This window comes from Palaemon carinicauda, chromosome 26, assembly GCF_036898095.1.
Source record: "Palaemon carinicauda isolate YSFRI2023 chromosome 26, ASM3689809v2, whole genome shotgun sequence".
NCBI lineage: Eukaryota > Metazoa > Arthropoda > Malacostraca > Decapoda > Palaemonidae > Palaemon > Palaemon carinicauda.
This window is the reverse complement of record NC_090750.1, coordinates 82,465,070-82,478,165: the sequence shown is the minus strand read 5'-3', so window position 1 is coordinate 82,478,165 and position 13,096 is coordinate 82,465,070. Positions and strand designations below refer to the sequence as shown.

The 13,096-nt window shown below is 37.3% G+C and overlaps 1 protein-coding gene across 4 annotated transcripts in view; it reads left to right on the top strand.

The window, feature by feature from the left end:
- LanA (laminin subunit alpha) overlaps positions 1-13,096 on the top strand; it is a 101,360-nt gene that overhangs the window by 65,989 nt on the left and 22,275 nt on the right. For all 4 annotated transcript variants that reach the window (XM_068349824.1, XM_068349823.1, XM_068349822.1 and 1 more), the window contains exons 42-44: positions 4,826-5,034; positions 7,237-7,478; positions 9,754-9,983. In XM_068349824.1, the coding sequence (XP_068205925.1) occupies positions 4,826-5,034; positions 7,237-7,478; positions 9,754-9,983 (681 nt within the window). The remainder of the gene's footprint in view (positions 1-4,825; positions 5,035-7,236; positions 7,479-9,753; positions 9,984-13,096) is intronic.

Below are 13,096 nucleotides of genomic sequence, written 5' to 3'. Positions count from 1 at the left end.
ATAGTGACACTGATGTCTAACAAACTAAATGGACAATGTGGGGCTGCAGCCTGCGTATAGTGAAACTGATGTCTAACAATCTAAATAGACAATGTGGTGCTGCAGCCTGCGTATAGTGAAACTGATGTCTAACAAACTGAATAGACAATGTGGTGCTGCAGCCTGCGTATAGTGAAACAGATGTCTAACAAACTAAATAGACAATGTGGTGCAGCAGCCTGCATATAGTGACACTGATGTCTAACAAACTAAATAGACAATGTGATGCAGCAGCCTGCATATAGTGACACCGATGTCTAACAAACTAAATAGACAATGTGGTGCAGCAGCCTGCATATAGTGACACCGATGTCTAACAAACTAAATAGACAATGTGGTGCAGCAGCCTGCATATAGTGACACCGATGTCTAACAAACTAAATAGACAATGTGGGGCTGCAGCCTGCATATAGTGACACCGATGTCTAACAAATTAAATAGACAATGTGGTGCTGCAGCCTGCATATAGTGACACTGATGTCTAACAAACTAAATAGACAACGTGGTGGTGCAGCCTGCATATAGTGACACTGATGTGTGACAAACTAAAGAGACAATGTGGTGCTGCAGCCTGCATATAGTGACATTGATGTCTAACAAACTAAATAGACAATGTGGTGGTGCAGCCTGCATATAGTGACACTGATGTCTGACAAACTAAATAGACAATGTGGTGCTGCAGCCTGCATATAGTGACACTGATGTCTGACAAACTAAATGGACAATGTGGTGCTGCAGCCTGTATATAGTGACACTGATGTCTAACAAACTAAATAGACAATGTGGGGCTGCAGCCTGCATATAGTGATATAGTGATACTGCTGTCTAACAAACTTCATGGACAATGTGGTCCTGCAGCCTGCATATAGTGACACTGATGTCTAACAAACTAAATAGACAATGTGGTGCTGCAGCCTGCATATAGTGACGCTGATGTCTAACAAACTGAATAGACAATGTGGTGCTGCAGCCTGTATATAGTGACACTGATGTCTAACAAACTAAATAGACAATGTGGTGCTGCAGCCTGCATATAGTGACACTGATGTCTAACAAACTAAATAGACAATGTGGTGCAGCAGCCTGCATATAGTGACACTGATGTATAACAAACTAAATAGACAATGTGGGCCTCCAGCCTGCATATAGTGACACTGATGTCTAACAAAGTAAATAGACAATGTGGCGCAGCAGCCTGCATATAGTGACACTGATGTCTAACAAACTAAATAGACAATGTGGTGCTGCAGCCTGCATATAGTGACACAGATGTCTAACAAACTAAATAGACAATATGGTGGTGCAGCCTGCATATAGTGACACTGATGTCTAACAAACTAAATGGATAATGTGGTGCAGCAGCCTGCATATAGTGACACTGATGTCTAACAAAGTGAATAGAAAATGTTGGTCAGCAGCCTGCATATAGTGACACCGATGTCTAACAAACTAAATAGACAATGTGGTGCAGCAGCCTGCATATAGTGACACTGATGTCTAACAAACTAAATAGACAATGTTGGCCTACAGCCTGCAAATAGTGACACTGATGTCTAACAAACTAAATAGACAATGTGGTGGTGCAACCTGCATATAGTGACACCGATGTCTAAAAAACTAAATAGACAATGTGGTGGTTCAGCCTGCATATAGTGACACCGATGTCTAAAAAACGAAATAGACAATGTGGTGGTTCAGCCTGCATATAATGACACTGATGTCTAACAAACTAAATAGACAATGTTGGCCTACAGCCTGCAAATAGTGACACTGATGTCTAACAAACTAAATAGACAATGTGGTGGTGCAACCTGCATATAGTGACACCGATGTCTGACAAACTAAATAGACAATGTGGTGGTGCAGCCTGCATATAGTGACACCGATGTCTAACAAACGAAATAGACAATGTGGTGGTGCAGCCTGCATATAGTGACACTGATGTCTGACAAACGAAATAGACAATGTGGTGGTTCAGCCTGCATATAGTGACTCTGATGTCTGACATACGAAATAGACAATGTGGTGCAACAGCCTGCATATAGTGACACCGATGTCTGACAAACTAAATAGACAATGTGGTGGTGCAGCCTGCATATAGTGACACCGATGTCTGACAAACTAAATAGACAATGTGGTGGTGCAGCCTGCATATAGTGACACCGATGTCTGACAAACTAAATAGACAATGTGGTGGTGCAGCCTGCATATAGTGACACCGATGTCTGACAAACTAAATAGACAATGTGGTGGTGCAGCCTGCATATAGTGACTCTGATGTCTAACAAACTAAATAGACAATGTGGTGCAGCAGCCTGCATATAGTGACACCGATGTCTAACAAACTAAATAGACAATGTGGTGCAGCAGCCTGCATATAGTGACACCGATGTCTAACAAACTAAATAGACAATGTGGGGCTGCAGCCTGCATATAGTGACACCGATGTCTAACAAATTAAATAGACAATGTGGTGCTGCAGCCTGCATATAGTGACACTGATGTCTAACAAACTAAATAGACAACGTGGTGGTGCAGCCTGCATATAGTGACACTGATGTGTGACAAACTAAAGAGACAATGTGGTGCTGCAGCCTGCATATAGTGACATTGATGTCTAACAAACTAAATAGACAATGTGCTGGTGCAGCCTGCATATAGTGACACTGATGTCTGACAAACTAAATAGACAATGTGGTGCTGCAGCCTGCATATAGTGACACTGATGTCTGACAAACTAAATGGACAATGTGGTGCTGCAGCCTGCATATAGTGACACTGATGTCTAACAAACTAAATAGACAATGTGGGGCTGCAGCCTGCATATAGTGATATAGTGATACTACTGTCTAACAAACTTCATGGACAATGTGGTCCTGCAGCCTGCATATAGTGAAACTGATGTCTAACAAACTAAATAGACAATGTGGTGCTGCAGCCTGCATATAGTGACGCTGATGTCTAACAAACTGAATAGACAATGTGGTGCTGCAGCCTGTATATAGTGACACTGATGTCTAACAAACTAAATAGACAATGTGGTGCTGCAGCCTGCATATAGTGACACTGATGTCTAACAAACTAAATAGACAATGTGGTGCAGCAGCCTGCATATAGTGACACTGATGTATAACAAACTAAATAGACAATGTGGGCCTCCAGCCTGCATATAGTGACACTGATGTCTAACAAAGTAAATAGACAATGTGGCGCAGCAGCCTGCATATAGTGACACTGATGTCTAACAAACTAAATAGACAATGTGGTGCTGCAGCCTGCATATAGTGACACAGATGTCTAACAAAATAAATCGACAATATGGTGGTGCAGCCTGCATATAGTGACACTGATGTCTAACAAACTAAATGGATAATGTGGTGCAGCAGCCTGCATATAGTGACACTGATGTCTAACAAACTGAATAGAAAATGTGGTGCAGCAGCCTGCATATAGTGACACTGATGTCTAACAAACTAAATAGACAATTTGGTGCAGCAGCCTGCATATAGTGACACTGTTGTCTAACAAACTAAATGGATAATGTGGTGCAGCAGCCTGCATATAGTGACACTGATGTCTAACAAACTGAATAGAAAATGTGGTGCAGCAGCCTGCATATAGTGACACCGATGTCTAACAAACTAAATAGACAATGTGGTGCAGCAGCCGGCATATAGTGACACTGATGTCTAACAAACTAAATAGACAATGTTGGCCTACAGCCTGCAAATAGTGACACTGATGTCTAACAAACTAAATAGACAATGTGGTGGTGCATCCTGCATATAGTGACACCGATGTCTAAAAAACTAAATAGACAATGTGGTGGTTCAGCCTGCATATAGTGACACCGATGTCTAAAAAACGAAATAGACAATGTGGTGGTTCAGCCTGCATATAGTGACACTGATGTCTAACAAACTAAATAGACAATGTTGGCCTACAGCCTGCAAATAGTGACACTGATGTCTAACAAACTAAATAGACAATGTGGTGGTGCAACCTGCATATAGTGACACCGATGTCTGACAAACTAAATAGACAATGTGGTGGTGCAGCCTGCATATAGTAACACCGATGTCTAACAAACGAAGTAGACAATGTGGTGGTGCAGCCTGCATATAGTGACACTGATGTCTGACAAACGAAATAGACAATGTGGTGGTTCAGCCTGCATATAGTGACTCTGATGTCTGACATACGAAATAGACAATGTGGTGCAACAGCCTGCATATAGTGACACCGATGTCTGACAAACTAAATAGACAATGTGGTGGTGCAGCCTGCATATAGTGACACTGATGTCTGACAAACTAAATAGACAATGTGGTGGTGCAGCCTGCATATAGTGACACCGATGTCTGACAAACTAAATAGACAATGTGGTGGTTCAGCCTGCATATAGTGACTCCGATGTCTGACAAACTAAATAGACAATGTGGTGGTGCAGCCTGCATATAGTGACACCGATGTCTGACAAACTAAATAGACAATGTGGTGGTTCAGCCTGCATATAGTGACTCTGATGTCTAACAAACTAAATAGACAATGTGGTGCAGCAGCCTGCATATAGTGACACTGATGTCTAACAAACTAAATAGACAATGTGGTGCAGCAGCCTCCATATAGTGACACTGATGTCTAACAAACTGAATAGAAAATGTGGTGCTGCAGCCTGCATATATTGATACTGCTGTTTGGCAAACTTCATAGACAATGTTATACTGCATACTGTATAAGGAACATTACCTCATTATTGTTTCATTTATTCAATTAAACATTTCAGTGGACTACAGTCCCTGGAGGCATCTTCATTCTCCGAGGAGGCTGCCAACCTTAAAGCGAGTGCAGTGGAATACAGAGAAAAAGCCAACGAAGCTATTCTCAACATAGCAACCATTGAAGAACAGTTGCCTCCCGCAGCTGAGGAAGCCAGAGCTTTGAGGAGAAATATCGCGGAGACAGAAAAGGCTATCCAGCTCGCATACAAACAAGGTATATATTTATTACCCTACATTTGGTATTCCTATTTCATATTTTCATATTTATTTCAACTATTGTCTTGAGGAAGTCATGGATATATGTATAACAAAGTAAACGCGTTACCACTGTACTATCCAGGAGACTGAAGGCAGGTTTAGACGGTCGAACGGTTCGTCAAACCAGGTTGTCGAACCTGCTTGCCAAATGGTTCGAAGAGGTGGAGTCAGCCACAAATGTGGACAATGAAGCTCTGCCTACAAAAGTCAGGTGAGAACAGACTTTCTTCGAACCGTTCGACAACAACCAAATACGTCGTTCACACGTTCGAACATCACTTCAAACACTTGCCTGTCGAACTACGTTCGGCGAACCGTTTGATCGTGTAAACCCGCCTTAAATCTCCTGGCTAGTACAGTGGTAATGCGTTTGGCTTGCATTAGCATGGTAGCAGGTCGATCCCAGCCCGGGACAATGAGTTTAAGCTGTTTACTGGGGAGGCTACTGCTGTGGTTGGGTACCACAGCGGGTGGGTTGGGCTTGCCCTGTTGATGTTCTGGTGAGCATATACTCTGATGATACTGGAACTGAAATCAGACATCTTTACATTTATAATCCTTTCTTCTGTAAACTTTTTAGCTATTTGGTATTATCGGTCCACCATTATATAGCCAGGATCATTTGATAGTTCATCATTGCAATTTAGTGTAATGAAAAGAAAAGTGTTGAAGTAATTTAATGTAAAATGACGATTTAATGTTGTGTACCATCATAATTATTGATTATTTAAACAAGTAATATTTTACATATGGCAATTATATTTTATATGCTTCTTTTCGATGGTGCATTTCTGAAACTTAAATTGTTTGATGTGTTACCGCAGTCACTTTAGGCCTACAATTATAAGTATTACCACAACAATTAGACATTATTATTCTGGTATCTGCAATAATAGATTGAGAATATCTAGATCAATTATCCTTTTTTTTAAAGCTTTTCATAACTCCTTAAATCACTTTGTAAAGTTAGTCAGAAACTGTACTGTAGATTTGGATCCTCCAATTCTGATGGAATCTAACAATACCCAGATCTTACGATTAGTCCACAGGGTTGTGATGGCCTGGAGGTAGCGTCCTTGCCTGGTGATTGCCATACTGGGGTTCGAGTCCCACTCAGACTCGTTAGCCCCTTTGGTCACTACATTCTCACCATCCTTGTGAGCTAAGGATGGAGGGTTTGGGAGAGCCAATAGGTCTATCTGCTGAGGCATCAACAGCCACTGCCTGCCCCTCCTTGGTCCTAGCTTGGGTGGAGAGGGGGCTTGGGCCCTGATCATTTGTAATATGGCCAGTCTCGAGGGCATTGTCCTGTTTGATAGGGCAATGTCACTGTCCCATGCCTCTGCCATTCATGAGCGGCCTTTAAACCTTTAAGTAGAACTTAAGGCCGGATCTTGTACCACATACCTTTCTTCTTCACTCAAGCGGTTAATTACTGCAGCGTAATTGGTCAGTGGCCCCTTTCCTCTTGGTAAGGGTAGAAGGGACTCTTTAGCTGTGATAAGCAGCTCTTCTAGGAGACACTCCAAAATCAAACAATTGTTCTCGAGTCTTGGGTAATGCCATAGCCTTTGTACCATGGTCTTCCCCTTTTTTAGGTTCGAGTTCTCTTGCTTGAGGGTACACTCGGGCACACTATTCTATCTTGTTTCTCTTTCTCATTTTTTAAAAAGTTTGTATAGTTTATATATTAAATATATAATTAAATGTTGTTACTGTTCTGAAGATATTCTATTTTGATTGTCCATGACTTCGCTTGTATATTTATTTCCTTATTTCCTTTCCTCACTTGGATATTTTTCCTTGTTGGAGCCCTTTGGGCCTAGAGCATCCTGCTTTTCCATTTAGGGTTGTAGCTTAGCTAATAATAATAATAATAATAATAATAATAATAATAATAATAATAATGATAGTAATAATAATAATGCCATAGCCTCTTTGCCATGGTCTTCCACTGTCTTTGGTTAGAGTTCTCTTGCTTGAGGGTACACTCAGGCACACTATTCTATCTATTTCCTCATATCCTTTCCTCACAGGGCTATTTTCCCTGTTGGACCCCATGGGCCTATAGCATCGTGCTTTTACCATTAGGATTGTACTCGTAGCTTAGCTAGTAATAATAATAATGATGATAATATTAATAATAAATCAATTTCAGTTGAACAAGTTGAGCGCGTAGTCCCCGAAATGGTTGAACTTTCGGGTACCCTCCGCACCAGGAAGGACGTCATCCAGGCCAAAGGAATTGACGTTGGCGACCGTCTGGAAAAGTTGAGGGACACCATCAAGAAGACGAGGGAACTTGCCAACAAGATCAAAGTGGGAGTTTCATTCTTGCCCAATACGACGATTGAACTGCAGAATCCTGAAGATCTTACCAAGGCTGCTACAGCTACGAAGGTACTCAGAAGTAATGTTTTTTTTTTTTTTTCGATTTTTTATAAAATATGAAGCGTATTGAAACTGCTCGTATGATATTTTTTCTTAGATTTTAGGCTGCAAAATTCTTAAGATCTCAACCAAAGCTGCCACAGCTACGAAGATACTTTGAAGTTTTAGTTTTTTTTTTTTTTTTTTAAATTGCTCGTATGATTCTTTTTTCTAATTTTAAATATTAGATAATTATACTTTTGGAAATGGCCATATATATAGAAATAATATCTTATTGATAAGATACAATGCCACATATTGATTTTATTGTTCATAAGATCTATATTAAGAAATTGCTGTAACTAGGATGATTTAAAACAATTTTTCAGTTTTGAATTCTTTTTTTCTTTTTTGCAATTTTCTCGAAAGTAAAACATGAAGGTGGAGGGAACTTATCGTACAATCAATATAATATGGTATTAGGCTTTTTTTTTTCTTTTAACTATAATAAAAATTTATCAAATTTAAAAATAAAAATTGTATTTAACATGATCATTATTTTCAACTTCCAATGATAAATTTCAAAATTTTAACTCTGCCCCAACTGGCAGCAGTTATTATTATTATTATTATTATTATTATTATTATTATTATTATTATTATTATTATTATTTGCTAAGCTACAACCCTAGTTGGAAAAGCAAGATGCTATAAGCCAAGGGCTCCAACAGGGAAAATAACCCAGTGAGGAAAGGAAATAAGGAAATAAATAAACTACAAGAGAAGTAATTAACAATCAAAATAAAATATTTTAAGAATAATAGCATTAGAATTCAATTCTCTGCAATATATTTGTAATAACTATCCAAATACCTTTGAGCTCACTAAAATAGCAAAAGTTTTGTATACCAGTCATCACAAAACAACACTTTTATTTTTTTTATTTTTTTTTTTTTTTCAATCGAAAGGAGATTCAGTATGTACTTGATGCTAAATGTTTGCATGAGTTCACAGGGTGGCAATTTCATGAGTTTCAAGCCCTTCTATTTTTATTTCAACTATTATTTCATTTATTTGGTAATAAATGAAAGAAAATGAGAGTAATTTTGATTTGATTTAATGCTGTTTTTTAGCTTATATAATTAACAAAATTACTGAAAGTGCACGGAGCAAAATTATGATTTTATCTAATTCTTAGTTTCAATTTAAGATCTTATCAGCGAGTTAAGATATTAATATTCCGGCGCTCTTCCAATATGTGTTCTACCGAGTTGTTTTCATTCCAATATTTGATCTATCGGACTGTTTTTTCCTCCGCCGTGGCTCGCTTCTCTAACAAAGGACAAAAAACTTCACCGCTCCTATATACTGGCAAGCGGTACTTATAGAGGCTGCGCTCGTACCACCCCGTTGGTCTTTATTTCGGGTATAATTCTTAAAACTTTAAATGGTTTTTCCATCGCTTCTACTCGTAGATCACATGCCATAAATAGCAAATCACTATTATAGATTGGTAGATCGCAAACTTTTGGTACATCACATATTAGAAGAGCAACTTCTTCTTCGTCTGCATCTTTTCCCACTTTTATGTGGGGTCGATGTTTCTGGCCAGCGTTCTCCATCTACCTCTGTCCCACACTTCATCACCGGTTAATCCCTTTGATCGAAGGTCATCCTTGATACAGTCCATCCACCTTCACTTTGGTCTCCCTCTCCTTCTCCTTTCCTGTAGCAGAAGTTTGCGATTTACCAATCTATGACAGTGATCTGCTATTTAAAGCATGTGATCTACGAGTAGAAGAGAAGGAAAAACCATTGGAAGAGCAACAATATTCTTTTATTCACTTCCTGGTCAGTTCCATCCTGTTCGTAACACTAAAGATGCAGTTAATTCTTATAGTCAGGCCTTCTCCATCATGAGGCTCAATACTACACAGTATTCTAGAAGTTTTATTCCAGCTGTGACCAAGTTGTGGAATGATCCTCCTAATCGGGTAGTTGAATCAGTAGAACTTCAAAAGTTCGAAGTTGCAGCAAATGTTTTTATGTTGAACAGGCTGACATAAGTCTCTCTATAGTTTATACATGACATATCTGTTTTGACGTTGTTACTGTTTTTAGTATGATTTATTGTTAATTTGTTATCATTTATTTATTTCCCTATTTCCTTTCCTCACTGGGCTATTTTTCCCTGTTGCAGCCCTTGGGTTTATAGCATCTTGCTTTTCAAATTAGGGTTGTAGCTTGGCTATTAATAATATTAATAACCTGAAGAAACTAAACAACCTCCTCTTACCACTGACAGCTATCCTTCTACGTGCAAACCAACGAGCCCACAGGACTCCTCATGTTCATGGGAACACCGGTAGGAGGCAGCCAGAAGATGAGGCGATCCTTGAGTGATGACTTCATGGCTCTGGAACTCGATCAAGGATTTCTCCATCTCACCATGGACCTGGGAGCTGGAGCTCATACCATCGAATACAATGACCTTTACCTTGCTGATAGAGTGTGGACTAAGATCATTGTAGAAAGGTAATGAAACAATGACCTTTATCTTGTTGATAAAGTGTGGACTAAGATCATTGTAGAGAGGTAAATGAAAGAATGACCTTTATTTTTCTGATAGATTGTGGAGTAAGATCATTGTAGAGAGGCAATGAAACAATGACTTTTATCTGCTGATAGAGTGTGGACTAAGATCATTGTAGAAAGGTAAATGAAAGAATGACCTTTATTTTTTGATAAAGTGTGGAGTAAGATCACTGAAGAAAGGTAATGAAACAATGACTTTTATCTTGGTGATAAAATGTGGAGTAAGATCATTGTAGTCAGACAATGAAACAATGAATTTAATCTTACTGCTAAAGTGTGGAGTAAGATCATTGTAGTCAGACAATGAAAATATGACTTTTACCTTACTGATAAAGTGTGGACTAATCATTGTAGACACTTAATGAAACAATGACTTTTATCTTGCTGATAAAGTATGGAGTAAGATCATTGTAGAAAGGCAATGAAAGAATGCCTTTCTGGTCCTTTACAGCTGGGAAATCCTACTCTCTACAGGACCTTCACAGTCATTTTATCATGTTCATTCCAAGGCATTCAGCATTTCACTCCGCATATTGCTCGTTTATTGTCAAATCCACATTATCGAAGTACTTAGAGAACAAGAAAGTCTTCAGTTTCCTCTTGAAAGCATTAATATCTTCAGTCTTTTGAGTGTCTAGTGCTTCAGTTTCAAATTACACTTTGCCTTTCAATAGCTCACCATGATTTAAACATCTATCTATTGCTTCAGTTTCAAATGACCTTTTGCATTTAAATCACTCACCATGATTCAAACATCTATTTATGGCTTCAGTTTCAAATTACCTTTTGCCTTTAAATCGCTCAACATGATTTAAACATCTATTCATTGCTTCAGTTTCAAATTACCTTTTGCCTTTAAATCGCTCAACATGGTTTAAACATCTGTTTATTACTTCAGTTTCAACTTACATTTGCCTTTAAATAGTTTACCATGACTTAAAATCTATTTATTGCTTCAGTTTGAAATTACCTTTTGGCTATAAATAGCTCATTAAATAGCTCACCATGACTTGAACATCTATTTATTGCTCCAGTTTCAAGTTACCTTTTGCCTTTAAATTAACTCGCTCACCATGACTTGAACATCTATTTATTGCTTCAGTTTCAAATTGCTTTAAATAGCTCACCATAATTTAAACACATCTATCTATTGCTTCAGTTTCAAATTACGTTTGCCTTTAAATAGCTCACTATGATTTAAACATCTATTTATTGCCACAGTTTCAAATTACCTTTTATCTTTAACTCGCTCACCATGATTTAAACAAATCACTTTTTGGCTTTAAATAGCTCACCATGACTTAAACATCTATTCATTGCTTCTTCAGTTTCAAATTACCCTTTAGCTTTAAATTGCTCACCATAATTTAAACACATCTATCTATTGCTTCAGTTTCAAATTACGGTTGCCTTTAAAAAGCTCACCATGACTTAAAATCTATTCATTACTTCAGTTTCAAATTACCTTTTTCATTTAAATAGCTAACCAAGATTTAAACATCTATTTATTGCTTCAGTTTCAAATCACCTTTTTCATTTATATCGTTCACCATGACTTAAACATCTATTTATTGCTTCACTTTCAAATTACCTTTGCCTTTAAATAGCTCAATATGATTTAAACATCTATTTATTGCTTCAGTTTCAAATTACCTTTCGGCTTTAAATAGCTCACCATGACTTAAAATCCATTTGTTGCTTCAGTTTCAAATTACCTTTTTCAATTAAATACCTCACCATGATTTAAAGATATCTAAATATTGCTTCAATTTCAAACTATCTTTTGTCTTAAATAGCTCTCCATGACTTTAACATCTATTTATTGCTTCAGTTTCAATTTACATTTGCCTTTAAACTGCTCACCATGACTTAAACATCTATTTATTGCTTCAGTTTCAAATTACCTTTTGGCTTTAAATAATTCATTAAATAGCCCACCATGACTTGAACATCTATTTATTGCTTCAGTTTCAAATTATGTTTGACTTTAAATAGCTCACCATGATTTAAACATACCTAAATATTGCCTCAGTTTTAAACTACCTTTTGCCTTTAAATAGCTCACCATGACTTGAACACATCTTTTTATTGCTTCAGTTTCAAATTACCTTTTAGCTTTTAATCGCTCCCCTTGACTTAAAATCTATGTATTGCTTCAGTTTCAAATTACCTTTTGGCTTTAAATAGCTCACCATGACTTGAACATCTATTTCTTGCCTCAATTTCTAGTTACCTTTTGCATTTAAATCGCTCACCATAATTTAAACATCTATTTATTGCTCCAGTTTCAAGTTACCTTTTGCCTTTAAAAAACTCACCATGACTTAAAATATATTTATTGCTTCAGTTTCAAATTACCTTTTGCCTTTAAATTAACTCGCTCACCATGTCTTGAACATCTATTTATTGTTACAGTTTCCAATTACCTTTTGGCTTTAAATAGCTCACCGTAATTTAAACATATCTATCTATTGCTTCAGTTTCAAATTACGTTTGCCTTTAAATAGCTCACTATGATTTAAACATCTATTTATTGCTACAGTTTCAAATTACCTTTTATCTTTAACTCGCTCACCATGATTTAAACAAATCACTTTTTGGCTTTAAATAGCACACCATGACTTAAACATCTATTCATTGCTTCTTCAGTTTCAAATTACCCTTTAGCTTTAAATAGCTCACCATAATTTAAACACATTTATCTATTGCTTCAGTTTCAAATTACGGTTGCCTTTAAAAAGCTCACCATGACTTAAAATCTATTCATTACTTCAGTTTCAAGTTACCTTTTTCATTTAAATAGCTAACCAAGATTTAAACATCTATTTATTGCTTCAGTTTCAAATTACCTTTTTCATTTATGTCGTTCACCATGACTTAAACATCTATTTATTGCTTCAGTTTCAAATTACCTTTGCCTTTATATAGCTCAATATGATTTAAACATCCATTTATTGTTTCAGTTTCAAATTAAGTTTTTCATTTAAATACCTCACCATGATTTGAAGATATCTAAATATTGCTTCAGTTTCAAACTACCTTTTGTCTATAAT